The sequence below is a fragment of the Argopecten irradians genome, chromosome 4 (genome assembly GCF_041381155.1).
Source record: "Argopecten irradians isolate NY chromosome 4, Ai_NY, whole genome shotgun sequence".
Taxonomy (NCBI): domain Eukaryota; kingdom Metazoa; phylum Mollusca; class Bivalvia; order Pectinida; family Pectinidae; genus Argopecten; species Argopecten irradians.
Window position 1 is genome coordinate 12,388,998 of NC_091137.1, and position 16,715 is coordinate 12,405,712.

General features: G+C 38.1%; 1 protein-coding gene across 4 annotated transcripts; it reads left to right on the forward strand.

The window, feature by feature from the left end:
- The first annotated feature begins 599 nt into the window (after positions 1-599).
- LOC138320635 (uncharacterized) lies at positions 600-14,775 on the forward strand. Of its 4 annotated transcripts, XM_069263755.1 has the most exons (7): positions 636-737; positions 3,178-3,304; positions 6,746-6,832; positions 7,314-7,414; positions 7,960-8,058; positions 13,534-13,692; positions 14,082-14,775. In XM_069263755.1, the coding sequence occupies exons 2-7, from the start codon at positions 3,293-3,295 to the stop codon at positions 14,701-14,703; spliced, it is 1,080 nt and encodes a 359-aa protein (XP_069119856.1). In that variant the 5' UTR covers positions 636-737; positions 3,178-3,292; the 3' UTR covers positions 14,704-14,775. The 4 variants fall into 4 exon arrangements, with proteins under 4 accessions (XP_069119857.1, XP_069119856.1, XP_069119858.1 ...); XM_069263756.1 differs by lacking the exon at positions 3,178-3,304 and having other exon boundaries at positions 600-737; XM_069263757.1 differs by lacking the exon at positions 3,178-3,304 and having other exon boundaries at positions 644-737; positions 7,260-7,414.
- The last annotated feature ends 1,940 nt before the right edge of the window (positions 14,776-16,715 follow it).

The following is a 16,715-nucleotide window of genomic DNA, read 5'->3' on the forward strand; positions in this document are numbered from 1 at the left end:
GTAGCGATTTAAAGAATTTACCTCTATTTCCCCTATTGGGCCCCACCCCTCCTGCCCCCCGGGGACCAGAGCCAAAATTTATACAAGTTCTGTTCCCCTTCCCCCAAGGATGTTTGTGGCCAAATTTGGTTACATTCCATTCAGAACTCTAGGACAAGTAGCGATTTATAGGATTTACCTCTATTTCCCCTATTGGGCCCCGCCCCTCCTGCCCCCGGGGGGTCAGAGCCAAAATTTATACAAGTTCTGTTCCCCTTCCCCCAAGGAAGGTTTGTGGCCAAATTTGGTTACAATCCATGCAGAACTCTATCACAAGTAGCGATTTAAAGGAAATGTTGACGGACAGACGGACGACGGACGCCGCGCCATGACATAACCTCAACGGCCCTTCGGGCCAGGTGAGCTATATAGTATACATATATAAAAAAAATACTCCAATATTCTATATAAAAACACTATCGTATATAGGGGTATTTTTATATATGTATACTATATATTATTGACAGAACGTCAAACTCCTGTGCTGTGACCGTTGTCCGTTTAAGGACATGTGTCCACTTTTCCAGTACGAAATTCGAATCATACAGATGTTTGTCTGGCAAGCAGTTTTACAAGTACTTCCGTAACCCTGAATTATTTACATCTGTGTCATGTGATCTGTCAGGAGCCTGGGGATTTCAATGGATATTTCTGGGATCTCCGTTAAAACGAGGAAACACATCAACTGAAGCGCCATGGTAAGCATCTTCAATGTCGACATTTATTGAATGTAATATTGCAAGCAAGTATAGGTTTGACGGAAATAGGATGTCGTTGGTAACTAGTAAATCTCTCAAACAGGGTCCACTGACGTTTCTGACCGTGTCTGTCATCTGATCCGGTCACGTTGACCACAGACCAGACGTATTACATCACTTGACTTGGATTATCACGCCTTTGGTGACATTACAATTGACGCTTCAATGCACAGTAGCTGGCTGTTAGCTTGTTTAGATTCACTTTTCGAATTTGAACGTCACACAGATCACTGTGACTGTGAATTTAGCTCAAACATTCAACTGGTTAAAGCTGTCATAAAATACTGGGATGGTGTACGTGGTAAGTAACTTCTTAAGAAGTTTGGACCATTATTAAGTTTTGAGTCAATTGATTAGAAAATAAGCAGGTGTTTTAAGACCTTGGTTGAATGATTTTTTTTAAAATAAGCATGAATAGGTCATTGTATTCAAAATTTAGCAATTATTTAATAATGTTAATATTTCAAAAAAATTATAATGATGCTCAACCGCTGATAAATGATATTTTTTCTCTATCAAAAACAGGATCAGACGATTTAGGATTTTTGTTCAGTTACAAAATTTACTTTATATTACACCATTACCATAGCCACCATTGAAAAGTTTGCGCTTCTAAATTTACTTCAAGATAAAAAATATTATAAGAAATTAATTGCATTTTGAAAAAATTAAATCCATAACACTGACTATGTCCTATTATTATTAAAATGATGAGTATTGTTTATGCATGTTTTTTTATTTTAATATGCAATTTACGTCTAATTTAATCAGAGAATAAGGAAAATTCCAGTTTTCATATTAATTATTACCTAACATATGTATATGCATGCATTCAGATTGAAAATGAAAGTGCATATAAATGTGAAGTACACATCATCTTGTCTTGGAATATCCAGGTTTTAGTACTCTATTACATGTATGTTGCAATATACAATTAACTTCATGAATTTATAATACTGTAATAGGTTGTGTTTTTTTTGGTGTGCTTAAATTTGTCAATTCTTTGAGCTTTGAGATGGTGTTGTCCCAATGATCGATTATAATCGATGTCTAATTGAAAAGACAACCGATTTCAATTATTCGATTATAATAATTATGATATATCAACATCGATGATCGGTATCAAAACAGGAAGTGGGAATTCTACTTTCATTTTCCCTTAGAGAGTACAGAGTTTATGGCATTTTTCTCTTCTTACCAAACCTGCTGTTAAAACAAATATGATAACAAATAAACCTTATAAACCTAATTAGTTCATCAATAAAGATTGTTACATTGATTTGAGTCAATCTGATAATAAATCAGGATACGAAACTATGCAGAATAAAGCCAGTATGAAAACAGAATATACCTTAATGGCAGCCATCAATATCGTGAAGCTCTTCATATTGAATTTTAAAAGTCACTGTTATCAAAGTTTCTAATATTATATTTTTCTTTTTCTCAAGAATTTTGTTCATAGTTCTTTTATTGGGTAACATCATAATTATAAGCAACTGTAAACATGAATATGTTTTTAAAGGTGCTCCACCGCCGACAGAGCATAAATGATATCAATCATTTGAACAATAATTGGTGTTTAATCGTGTATATATATGCCTAATTAACACAAAAAATAATGTAAGATCATTTGTTTTGCCTTTGGTGCATGCACAATCAGTACTTCATTCCATATATATATACATATATAGGATATAGTGTCACAGAATTTTTTCGGGATGCAATTAATTATTTTTCATATTTTTAACTTGAAGTAAAATTAGAAGCTCAAACTTTTCAATGGTGGTAATGGTGTAAGTAGGTTACTTTTATAACTGAAGAAAAATACTAAATCGTCTGCTCCTGTTTTTTATAGTGAAAAAAATACCATTTGTCAGCGGTGGAGCATCTTTAAAAAAAAAACTTAAAAAAAAACTGCTAAGGGTATGTCCAAATATGAAATTTTGATAAGTGATATCAATAAAATTCACAACATCGTTAAAAATAAAGCACATTTCTAAGAAAATTGTGTAACAAAAGAGTAACCGATTAATAATCGTAAATCGTTCGGTTGACACCAACCGATTTTAACCAATTATCGCTGATGAAATCTTAACCGATTCCCAACACTACTATGAGTTAAATTTGGTGCACTGGTACTCCACCCTAGATTGTACATAGGTAGTCTGTAAATCAGCTTTATAAGCTTGTTAAGCATTAAATTGCCTTTTTGGGGGATTTAATTCATGGTCCTATAATTCTCACAGGATTGCAGACAAATTGAATAATGCACATTAACGCATAATGATTAACTTGTCTGCAATCCTGGGAGAATTATAGGACCATAAATCCCCCAAGAAGGCAATTTAATGCTTATATTTCATTCTGTATTATTTTTAAGCCAACCTGTGATATACACTGTAATCGCTATTACCAAATCAAATTCCCCGCTGCCCTCGTCAGTGGAGCCTCTTCATGTGACGTCATAAGTAACTCCGACGTATTGAGAACATCTGATGTCATTCACGGTAAAAAAAATAAGTCCATGGAAATAATCATAAAATCATCAGTACGCTTCTAACCTTTTAAAGGGCCAATTCACTCAGGCTAATTCTTTTACATAACCAAGAAGCAAAATATGGCATAAATGTATTGATCTACATTTCTAATGAAACATATAACACAAAATATTGACAAATTCCATGTCATTGTTAAGTATTTTAATTGACACCGTTGTAATTACAAATCGTTGATCAATACGATTAAGCAGGTACCGTATGTACGCTGTACCCATACCCGAGCCAAAGTCACGCACGTTAAACAAATGAACTACATAACCACTGAGGAGGTGATAAAATATTGTTTTAGGCAAGACAATTCACCTAATAAGGTAAACACACTACTGTCAGAGCGATTTGAGCAGTTCTAGACAAAAGTTCCATTACTCTACGGGCAAGGGACAGGGTTCGGCATACAAAAGGTTCGACCACAATGTGTAATGGCGGACAGCGAGCGAGTTTGAACATTTCACACACATTTTACCACCATGGGCCTTTCTGGAATATCACAGTAAAACCGACTGATCCAATTTCCATTAGAACTGGGCTGGTGAGCTTATGTCATGGCGCGGCTTCTGTCGTCCGTCCGTCCGTCGTCCGTCCATCTGTCCGTCAACATTTCCTTTAAATCGCTACTAGTCATAGAGTTCTGCATGGATTGTAACCAAATTTGGCCACAAGCATCCTTGGAGGAGGGGGAACAGAACTTGTATAAATTTTGGCTCTGATCCCCCAGGGGCAAGAGGGGCGGGGCCCAATAGGGGAAATAGAGATAAATCCTTTAAATTGCTACTAGTCATAGAGTTCTGAATGGAATGTAACCAAATTTGGCCACAAACATCCTTGGGGGAAGGGGAACAGAACTTGTATAAATTTTGGCTCTGGTCCCCCGGGGGCAGGAGGGGTGGGGCCCAATAGGGGGAATAGAGATAAATCCTTTAAATTGCTACTAGTCCTAGAGTTTTGAATGGAATGTAACCAAATTTGGCCACAAACATCCTTGGGGGAAGGGGAACAGAACTTGTATAAATTTTGGCTCTGGTCCCCCGGGGGGCAGGAGGGGCGGGGCCCAATAGGGGAAATAGAGGTAAATCCTTTAAATCGCTACTAGTCATAGAGTTCTACATGAATTGTAACCAAATTTGGCCACAAACATCCTTGGGGGAAGGGGAACAGAACTTGTATAAATTTTGGCTCTGACCCCCTGGGGGCAGGAGGGGCGGGGCCCAATAGGGGAAATAGAGGTAAATCCTTTAAATCGCTACTAGTCATAGAGTTCTACATGAATTGTAACCAAATTTGGCCACAAACATCCTTGGGGGAAGGGGAACAGAACTTGTATAAATTTTGGCTCTGGCCCCTCGGGGGCTGGAGGGGTGGGGCCCAATAGGGGAAATAGAGGTAAATCCTTTAAATCGCTACTAGTCATAGAGTTCTGCATGGAATGTAAATTTGGCCAGAAATATCCTTGGGAGAATAAGAACTGAGTTTGTATAAATTTTGGCTCTGGTCCCGGGGGGCAGGAGGGGCGGGGCCCAATAGGGGAATTATAGGTAAATCCTATAAATCGGTACTTGTCCTAGAGTTCTGCATGGATTGTAACCAAATTTGGCCATAAACATCCTTGGGGGTAGGAGAACAGAACTTGTATAAATTTTGGCTCTGACCCTCCGGGGGCAGGAGGGGGGGGGGGCGCCCAATAAGGGAAATAGAGGTAAATCCTATAAATCGCTACTTGTCCTAGAGTTTTGCTTGGATTGTGACCAAATTTGGCCATAAACATCCTTGGGGGAAGATGAACAGAACTTGTATAAATTTTGGCTCTGACCCCCTGGGGGCAGGAGGGGTGGGGCCCAATAGGGGATTTAGAGGTTAATATTAAAATTCCTTCATAAAAGAAACAATGAACCTGTATTCAGAACATTACTTGGCATTACAAACCAGGTGAGCGATACAGGCCCTCTGGGCCTCTTGTTTTTTATTACGGTAGGACGCAAGTACGCACAAAAAATGTACATTGTGTCATTATGTCATAACGTCTCTCAGATGAACATCACAAATGCATGTTATGCATATCACTACACCAACAGGAATTAAAGGAGAATTATGATATCATTAATTCCCCTTTTGGTTGGTAAGGTTATATAGTATTAGTCCTGAGCAAATTGAAATATTTAAATACAATCATCAGTCTTGATTTATGGGATCCAAATCAAAACTGTCGGGACACCTTCAATCTACAGATTTAGGTCACATGAGACAAAGTCTCAAGTGACCTATTCTAATCGCCCTTGTGTTCATAAACAATTTACATTTTCAACTTCTTCTCCAAAACCAATTTCAATGAAATTTTGCACAAACTTTTTAAGTCATAAGGCCAATAGAATTAGTGAATTATATGGTACCCACCTCCCAGGGGGCTGTGGGAGGGACCAAAAGGGGTAAAATTGACTAAAATTTCAAAAATCTTCTCCTCCACACATAGAGATGTGATAGAATGAAAATACTCTTCATAGATGGAAAGGTCAAAAGGTCCTGCACAAAAATTGTGAATTATATGACACTGGGGTCTCTCCTGTCCCCCTGGTGTGGGGGTCAATTTTGCTTTAGTTTATATTGGAAACACACATTTATGAACATTATTGACTTAATTTTCATAGGAATTGAATGTAATTGGTCCTGGCTGACCCTCCTGGGGGACCAAAGGGGCAGGGCCAAATATGGTCAAAATGACTAAAATTTAACAAAAAAATCTTCTTTGGAGTTTTCAGGTTTGATGGAAAAATACTCTTCATAGATTAAAACGTAAAATCTATAAAATCACTGACCGACTTCAAGGGTCAGTTTATATATAGTGTTTATATGTGTTTGTTTCATTCTATAATCGGAACTCAGTTGACCGTTAAGGTCCATTGGCCTCTTGTTTATTCTAGCATTTTGAAAGTTTAGTGAACTTATTTGGAACAACTAATTTAGCCCCAAGTACTAAATGTAACCACATCTAAGATATCCCACTTTACAGTAGTTTGAAAAGGCATGCAATTATGCTTTTCGACTACCTGCCTGGTCATGAACACATACATGTGCCCCCAAAACGGACTTTCAAGGCATTAAAGGTAGAAATTGAATGTGGTGTTTTTATTTTTTAATGGTTATATATACGTATTGAGCATTAGATTAAAGATCCAAGTAATAATCATAACCCTATACAGTCATGGCAACATGTACAAAATATTGCTCAACAATAGCTAGGACCTGTTGGTCGGTGATCATGATTCAGCTAGGGCCTGGCCAATGGCATGTACATGAGTATGGTGTAAAATTTATACCATATTTTAGGTGGATTTATATTTTATAATAGCCTACTTATTTCTTGCATTTAATTTATCTACCACATTTGATAAATTTCAGTCATCACTAGACATTTGTGTGAGGAATCCAGTGACACATAATACCTGGGACAATGGACGCTATATCACATATGAAATCGCTATCAAAGTAAGTTAGTTTGAAATAAAGTATTTCTTTGTTCTACAATGGAAATGTGGATTTCGTTTGTGTATGTTGAGGATTTGTGTTTTTGTAGTCTTTGATGTAACTTAACTCGACCTGCCTTTGATGTAACTTAACTCGACCTGCCTCAGGGAGAGAAGATCCCATTTTATTTTATTTGAAATAAAATTTTGTTGAAATTGAAATTGACCTGCCTCTTTAGTAAACTCATTCAGCCCTTATGAAGATACCGGTACGTTTAGTCTTTCGAAATCAAACATTAGTTATAAACTTTTAGGGATGAATGAATTCATTAAGGTGTGTTAGTTGAAGTTTGGAAAATTAAATGAAGATGCCATCAATCTAACATATTTGTTAAATGCATGTACCAGACCTAATTGAGTTTCTGTAGTGATCTCATTATATGTTTCAGATATAGGTGTAGTAAAGGCTGTTTCAGTTGAGAATGTCTTATATGTGTTTTCAGACTTCAAACCGTGCATTTAGCTTGCCTGAATCTCTTACCCGGAGACGATATTCAGAATTTGAATGGCTGAGAAAAAGATTGCGTCGTCACCACCCCTTACTGTAAGTGAAGTCAAACGCTCGGTGCCTTTATTTCAAGTCGCACCTTAGTATGTACTGTACATCAAACTTATAACCAACAACCTCAATAAGTTCAGTAACTGTACCAAATAAACCACAGATGTCAACTCTGTAGATGAAAGTAATCAAGTACCGCTGTCTGAAAATGATAACATGTCATATTTTAAACCTTTTGTGTCACTGGGTATACATGAGTTGACTGATTAGGTTCACATCCTATAGTCTTAACAGCCAGGGGTCGATGTCCAGTTTAATGTGTTGCATGTGTCAAAGTGCATGTTTTGGGAGGCTGCAGTAAGTTATTTTGTGACTCTTTGTAATATATGTGTATAAATGATTACTTTATACCTTAAAACAGATAGATTATAAAATCATTTTCGTTTGGAGGAATATTAAGGTTGTTTAAGACAGAAGGTCTTAGATTTCAGAAGGTCTTTGAACTCAGAAGGTTGCTAAAGCAATTTTGACTGTACATAAACTTTTGCTTATGCGTAGTTGGTTATTTGAATGTAACATTTCAATTGTAGGAAACCACCAACACTGCCACCAAAGAAATTTTTCGGAGATCGGTTTGATACAGATTTTGTAGCTTTTAGAATGAAGGGTCTGGAGAAATTCCTCATCAAGTAAGTCAAGCTTATGTGTCTGATGTCTTTGTCTTTTATATTTGATCGAAATAACTGAAGGTCAAGCTGTTCATGGCTGAATATGTTGTCTGTTATATTTGACTAGGTTACTATAGGTCAAGCTTATATGTCTGATGTTGTGGTTTCTAACATTTGATCTAGGCTACTGTAGTTCAAGCTTATATGTCTGATGTTGTGGTCTCTAACATTTGATCTAGGCTACTGGAGGTCAAGCTTATATGTCTGATGTTGTGGTCTCTAACATTTGATCTAGGCAACTATAGGTCAAGCTTATATGTCTGATGTTGTGGTCTCTAACATTTGATCTAGGCTACTGGAGGTCAAGCTTATATGTCTGATGTTGTGGTCTCTAACATTTGATCTAGGCTACTGGAGGTCAAGATGTTCATGTCTGATGTTGTGGTCTCTAACATTTGATCTAGGTTACTATAGGTCAAGCTTATATGTCTGATGTTGTGGTCTCTAACATTTGATCTAGGCAACTATAGGTCAAGCTTATATGTCTGATGTTGTGGTCTCTAACATTTGATCTAGGCTACTGGAGGTCAAGCTTATATGTCTGATGTTGTGGTCTCTAACATTTGATCTAGGCTACTGGAGGTCAAGATGTTCATGTCTGATGTTGTGGTCTCTAACATTTGATCTAGGTTACTATAGGTCAAGCTTATATGTCTGATATTGTGGTTTCTAACATTTGATCTAGGCTACTGTAGGTCAAGCTTATATGACTGATGTTGTGGTCTCTTACATTTGATCTAGGTTACTGGAGGTCAAGCTGTTCATATCTGATGTTGTGGATTCTTATATTTGATCTAGGTCACAGGAGGTCAAGCTGTTCATATCTGATGTTGTTGTCTCTTACATTTGATCTAGGTTACTGTAGGTCAAGCTGTTCATGTCTGATGTTGTTGTCTCTTACATTTGATCTAGGGTACTGTAGGTCAAGCTGTTCATGTCTGATATTGTGATCTCTAACATTTGATCTAGGTTACTGGAGGTCAAGCTGTTCATGTCTGATGTTGTTGTCTCTTACATTTGATCTAGGGTACTGTAGGTCAAGCTGTTCATGTCTGATATTGTGATCTCTTATATTTGATCTAGGTCACAGGAGGTCAAGCTGTTCATATCTGATGTTGTTGTCTCTTACATTTGATCTAGGGTACTGTAGGTCAAGCTGTTCATGTCTGATGTTGTTGTCTCTTACATTTGATCTAGGGTACTGTAGGTCAAGCTGTTCATGTCTGATATTGTGATCTCTAACATTTGATCTAGGTTACTGGAGGTCAAGCTGTTCATGTCTGATGTTGTTGTCTCTTACATTTGATCTAGGCTACTGTAGGTCAGGCTGTTCATGTCTGATGTTGTGGTCTCTAACATTTGATCTAGGTTACTGGAGGTCAAGCTGTTCATGTCTGATGTTGTTGTCTCTTACATTTGATCTAGGCTACTGGAGGTCAAGATGTTCATGTCTGATGTTGTGGTCTCTTACATTTGATCTAGGCTACTGGAGGTCAAGCTGTTCATGTGTGATGTTGTTGTCTCTAACATTTGATCTAGGCTACTTTAGGTCAAGCTTATATGTCTGATGTTGTTGTCTCTTACATTTGATCTAGGCTACTGTAGGTCAAGCTGTTCATGTCTGATGTTGTTGTCTCTTACATTTGATCTAGGCTACTGGAGGTCAAGATGTTCATGTCTGATGTTGTGGTCTCTTACATTTGATCTAGGCTACTGGAGGTCAAGATGTTCATGTCTGATGTTGTGGTCTCTTACATTTGATCTAGGCTACTGGAGGTCAAGCTGTTCATGTGTGATGTTGTTGTCTCTAACATTTGATCTAGGCTACTTTAGGTCAAGCTTATATGTCTGATGTTGTTGTCTCTTACATTTGATCTAGGCTACTGGAGGTCAAGATGTTCATGTCTGATGTTGTGGTCTCTAACATTTGATCTAGGTTACTGGAGGTCAAGCTGTTCATGTCTGATGTTGTTGTCTCTTACATTTGATCTAGGCTACTGGAGGTCAAGATGTTCATGTCTGATGTTGTGGTCTCTTACATTTGATCTAGGTTACTGGAGGTCAAGCTGTTCATGTCTGATGTTGTTGTCTTTAACATTTGATCTAGGCTACTGTAGGGCAGGCTGTTCATGTCTGATGTTGTGGTCTCTAACATTTGATCTAGGTTACTGGAGGTCAAGCCGTTCATGTCTGATGTTGTGGTCTCTAACATTTGATCTAGGTTACTATAGGTCAAGCTGTTCATGTCTGATGTTGTTGTCTCTTACATTTGATCTAGGCTACTGGAGGTCAAGATGTTCATGTCTGATGTTGTGGTCTCTTACATTTGATCTAGGCTACTGGAGGTCAAGCTGTTCATGTCTGATGTTGTTGTCTTTAACATTTGATCTAGGCTACTGTAGGGCAGGCTGTTCATGTCTGATGTTGTGGTCTCTAACATTTGATCTAGGTTACTGGAGGTCAAGCCGTTCATGTCTGATGTTGTGGTCTCTTACATTTGATCTAGGCTACTGGAGGTCAAGATGTTCATGTCTGATGTTGTGGTCTCCTACATTTTAACTAGGCTATTGGAGGTCAAGATGTTCATGTCTGATGTTATTGTCTCTAACATTTGATCTAGGTTACTGGAGGTCAAACTGTTCATGTCTGATGTTGTTGTCTCTTACATTTGATCTAGGCTACTGGAGGTCAAGATGTTCATGTCTGATGTTGTGGTCTCTTACATTTGATCTAGGCTACTGGAGGTCAAGATGTTCATGTCTGATGTTGTGGTCTCTTACATTTGATCTAGGCTACTGGAGGTCAAGTGTTCATGTTGATGTTGTTGTCTCTTACATTTGATCTAGGTACTGAGGTCAAGCTGTTCATGTCTGATGTTGTTGTCTCTTACATTTGATGATACTAGGTCAAGTGTTCATTCTGAGGTCTACATTTGATCTAGGTACTGAGGTCAAGCTGTTCATGTCTGATGTTGTTGTCTCTTACATTTGATCTAGGCTACTGGAGGTCAAGATGTTCATGTCTGATGTTGTGTGGTCTCTAACATTTGATCTAGGTTACTGGAGGTCAAGCTGTTCATGTCTGATGTTGTTGTCTCTTACATTTGATCTAGGCTACTGGAGGTCAAGATGTTCATGTCTGATGTTGTGGTCTCTTACATTTGATCTAGGCTACTGGAGGTCAAGCTGTTCATGTCTGATGTTGTTGTCTTTAACATTTGATCTAGGCTACTGTAGGGCAGGCTGTTCATGTCTGATGTTGTGTGGTCTCTAACATTTGATCTAGGTTACTGGAGGTCAAGCTGTTCATGTCTGATGTTGTGGTCTCTTACATTTGATCTAGGCTACTGGAGGTCAAGATGTTCATGTCTGATGTTGTGGTCTCTTACATTTGATCTAGGCTACTGGAGGTCAAGATGTTCATGTCTGATGTTTTGTCTCTAACATTTGATCTAGGCTACTGGAGGTCAAGATGTTCATGTCTGATGTTGTGGTCTCTTACATTTGATCTAGGCTACTGGAGGTCAAGCTGTTCATGTCTGATGTTGTTGTCTCTAACATTTGATCTAGGTTACTGGAGGTCAAGCTGTTCATGTCTGATGTTGTTGTCTCTTACATTTGATCTAGGCTACTGGAGGTCAAGATGTTCATGTCTGATGTTGTGGTCTCTTACATTTGATCTAGGTTACTGGAGGTCAAGCTGTTCATGTCTGATGTTGTTGTCTCTTACATTTGATCTAGGCTACTGGAGGTCAAGATGTTCATGTCTGATGTTGTGGTCTCTTACATTTGATCTAGGCTACTGGAGGTCAAGCTGTTCATGTCTGATGTTGTTGTCTTTAACATTTGATCTAGGTACTGGAGGTCAAGTGTTCATGTCTGATGTTGTGGTCTCTTACATTTGATCTAGGCTACTGGAGGTCAAGCTGTTCATGTCTGATGTTGTGGTCTCTAACATTTGATCTAGGTTACTGGAGGTCAAGCGTTCATGTCTGATGTTGTGGTCTCTTACATTTGATCTAGGCTACTGGAGGTCAATGTTCATGTCTGAGTCTCTTACATTTGATCTAGGCTACTGGAGGTCAAGATGTTCATGTCTGATGTTGTGGTCTCTTACATTTGATCTAGGCTACTGGAGGTCAAGATGTCCATGTCTGATGTTGTGGTCTCTTACATTTGATCTAGGCTACTGGAGGTCAAGCTGTTCATGTGTGATGTTGTTGTCTCTAACATTTGATCTAGGCTACTTTAGGTCAAGCTTATATGTCTGATGTTGTTGTCTCTTACATTTGATCTAGGCTACTGGAGGTCAAGATGTTCATGTCTGATGTTGTGGTCTCTAACATTTGATCTAGGTTACTGGAGGTCAAGCTGTTCATGTCTGATGTTGTTGTCTCTTACATTTGATCTAGGCTACTGGAGGTCAAGATGTTCATGTCTGATGTTGTGGTCTCTTACATTTGATCTAGGCTACTGGAGGTCAAGCTGTTCATGTCTGATGTTGTTGTCTTTAACATTTGATCTAGGCTACTGTAGGGCAGGCTGTTCATGTCTGATGTTGTGGTCTCTAACATTTGATCTAGGTTACTGGAGGTCAAGCCGTTCATGTCTGATGTTGTGGTCTCTTAGATTTGATCTAGGCTACTGGAGGTCAAGATGTTCATGTCTGATGTTGTGGTCTCTTACATTTGATCTAGGCTATTGGAGGTCAAGATGTTCATGTCTGATGTTATTGTCTCTAACATTTGATCTAGGTTACTGGAGGTCAAGCTGTTCATGTCTGATGTTGTTGTCTCTTACATTTGATCTAGGCTACTGGAGGTCAAGATGTTCATGTCTGATGTTGTGGTCTCTAACATTTGATCTAGGTTACTGGAGGTCAAGCTGTTCATGTCTGATGTTGTTGTCTCTTACATTTGATCTAGGCTACTGGAGGTCAAGATGTTCATGTCTGATGTTGTGGTCTCTTACATTTGATCTAGGCTACTGGAGGTCAAGCTGTTCATGTCTGATGTTGTTGTCTTTAACATTTGATCTAGGCTACTGTAGGGCAGGCTGTTCATGTCTGATGTTGTGGTCTCTAACATTTGATCTAGGTTACTGGAGGTCAAGCCGTTCATGTCTGATGTTGTGGTCTCTTACATTTGATCTAGGCTACTGGAGGTCAAGATGTTCATGTCTGATGTTGTGGTCTCTTACATTTGATCTAGGCTATTGGAGGTCAAGATGTTCATGTCTGATGTTATTGTCTCTAACATTTGATCTAGGTTACTGGAGGTCAAACTGTTCATGTCTGATGTTGTTGTCTCTTACATTTGATCTAGGCTACTGGAGGTCAAGATGTTCATGTCTGATGTTGTGGTCTCTTACATTTGATCTAGGCTACTGGAGGTCAAGCTGTTCATGTCTGATGTTTAGTCTCTTACATTTGATCTAGGCTACTGGAGGTCAAGATGTTCATGTCTGACGCCCTACTTCACCTGTTCATACAATCAGACCTCACCATCAAGGATATTGATGATGTGATGGACGGTAAAATGGCCCCTGATGTGATAGAACACATATGGCAGAGTGGAGGCATTAAAGAAAACTGCAGGTATGCCAAAGGTCATGGTGTATGAAAGGCTCTCCCATTCAATAGTTTTCTTTAGTAAATCATAATCATAGAGTGTCACTTCAAAAGTCACATGTTTGATCATACACACTGTCGTTCAACAAATATATTGATTCATTATTCAAAAATCGTTAGTTTGACGAAGTATCAGGCTCTATGTGTGTCATTGAAATTGACCGTATATATACAGTATGCATTTTGATAGTTGACTTACAAAAATACAAAAAAAAAGGATTTCTGTTATACAGATTTCCAGAGCAAATCTTCACATAGAACATTAGAAATGTTTATTGTATAATTATAAGATTCTGTCATCTGGTATTATTTTATATAAATTTTATCCAATTTTCTACTGAAAATTGTATTGACAGAGACTTCAACAAAAATGCAGTACTGGAGCCCAAACCTGATACAGCACCATTGGACGTGTCAGCAGAGGATCATAGCAGCACGTCAAGCGAGAGTAGTGTGGACTGTTTTACTGACAGCTCTTCGGTGACGGAGGAAGAATTTGGTTCATTTCCTCCCCTGTCTGTAGTAATCACTGCCAGAGATTCTCCTACAAGTCTGGCAACAAACATTACAGGGGAATCATCACAATGGAAGGACAGTCAAAATAATATAGATCCTGAGGTGTTAGTAGATAGTGCTGATAATATGGAAACAAAGCGTCTCAAGGCAAAATGTGATGAAAATAAGGGAACAGATTCTGATATTGAAGTGTTAAGTAATACAATGGAAAGTGACAGTGAGTATGAAATGGCAAGTGAACAGACTACACATTGTATAAAAGGGTCAGTTAGCCAAAAGTCTGGAGTTAGCTCAAAGTCAGGAGTTAGCCCAAAGTTAGGAGTTAGCCCAAAGTCTGGAGTTAGCCCAAAGTTAGGAGTTAGCCCAAAGTCTGGGGTTAGCCCTAAGTCAGGGACAGATACTAAACAGTCTGACTTGAACTACGCAATGGGCTTTAGCATTAATGGTGATGTATCTAATTGATCTGTTGCAAGTGCAAACTTGTCTGTCAGAGCATTATGAAATGTAATGCATTAAAACACTTTCTGCTGTAAAGTTGTACTTTATTAGATCATCTGACCCATGGTTGACCTTTTGCCATCATGCTTTGCTCTTCGTCATGTGTCAATAATCATGCGTCATATTTTTACTAAAAAGCTTTTATTTTACCAGTGCAGTTGAGCTGAAACTTGCCTGGAATGATAGTGAGATGGTCATGGCTAAGAGTGGTTATTATTGAAGTCGGTCAAAAATTTAACAACTGCTATCGGTATTTAGAAAGGAATTGAGTTATTGTTATTTGTGATATCATAAAAGGTCTCTATGGATTACTCATTGTACATGTATATTATACCTGTGCAATGTACTTCATATGAGTTTGTGTGTTACCAAGATATGATTTACTACTCATGGAAGTCAGATGACTGTTCAGACCATTGTGACTTTAAGGTATTTTGTGTCTGTTAAGACAAAACCACATGTTCAATTGTTACCACATGATATTAAAATGTATCCATCTTTGAATGGTTCTAAATATATGTAATTTGTTAAAATAATATAACTTGTTAAATTTTGTTTTAGATACTATGAAAGTTATACCTTTGTTCAAACACGTTAATAATGATAGGGAAATAATTCCCATATACAAATGTATCAAAATGTAAAACATGTGTTGTGTGCTTGTACAGTGTTGATTTACCTTGGTTTACTGTAAATTTCTTCTGGAGTTGTAACTGTGCAATCTAGAAGTGACACTAAAACTCTAGGTGGAATGCATGCTCAAAAGTAAATCTGACTGCTATGATTTGCTTTTAGTTATTTTTTTTTTTTTTGGTAAAACTTTTGTGACGTGACTTTTTAGAGATCTACAGAATATTCTGAGATAATCTTGTCCAATTCTAGTATGGCTATATTTTAAAATATATTACTGGTACGTTTCTTTGGTATTGCATGTACCGTGGTTTTGAAGTTCTTACTACAGCAATACAAAATGTTATTGTTGGATATGTTTTGAAATTTTACTTTAAATGGCCATTTTTAGTTAGGACTGTGCAATACATTGTGTTCATACCCTCTGACCACAACAGGAAATTTAATCGATTTTCAAACATTTATCATATTTACATGACAATCTAGCTTTTTTGACAGTGGTTTTTTGGAATAGTTCATTCTTTGTGTTCTGATTTGTGGTTGTGCTCATGGCCAGAATTCAAGATGACCTTCACCTTCTGATCTTGTTCATTTAGTTAGATATTTAGAAATGCTTTGTTCAATTGTTTGGGCAAGTATGATATAAAATTCTACATTTGAATGCCTGATTCACTATTATATGAGCATTGTAATCAAATTAATTTTAAGAACTACTGTAGTCTCATTACTTTTACATACCAGGTACATGTCGCGTTCCGCTTAATATCACAGTTTTTAATAGCTTTGCGCCAATGAGGTACCGGTATATAAATTTATCACTATATATCCTTGCTCTGGACCAGTAATTATTGCTGATTCTATGTAAAATGTCCTTGGTTGATTCTTTTTTTTTTTAAATTTTTTATTAGCTCACCTGGCCCGAAGGGCCGGTGAGCTTATGTCATGGCGCGGCGTCCGTCGTCAGGAGGGGCGGGGCCCAATAGGGGAAATAGAGGTAAATCCTTTAAATCGCTACTAGTCATAGAGTTTTGCATGGATCGGAACCAAATTTGGCCACAAACATCCTTGGGGGAAGGGGAACAGAACTTGTATAAATTTTGGCTCTGGCCCCCCAGGGGCAGGAGGGGCGGGGCCCAATAGGGGAAATAGAGGTAAATCCTTTAAAACGCTACTAGTCATAGAGTTCTGAATGAAATGTAACCAAATTTGGCCACAAACATCCTTGGGGGAAGGGGAACAGAACTTGTATAAATTTTGGCTCTGACCCCCCGGGGGCAGGAGGGGCGGGGCCCAATAGGGGAAATAGAGGTAAATCCTTTAAATCACTACTAGTCATAGAGTTCTGC

Bases quoted from the DNA above. Each gene is read 5' to 3' on its own strand.
- LOC138320635 (XM_069263755.1), top strand. The intron at 8,059-13,533 runs GTAAGTCAAGCT...CATTTGATCTAG, and splicing joins CTGGAGAAATTCCTCATCAA to GCTACTGGAGGTCAAGATGT. The intron at 13,693-14,081 runs GTATGCCAAAGG...TTGTATTGACAG, and splicing joins GGCATTAAAGAAAACTGCAG to AGACTTCAACAAAAATGCAG.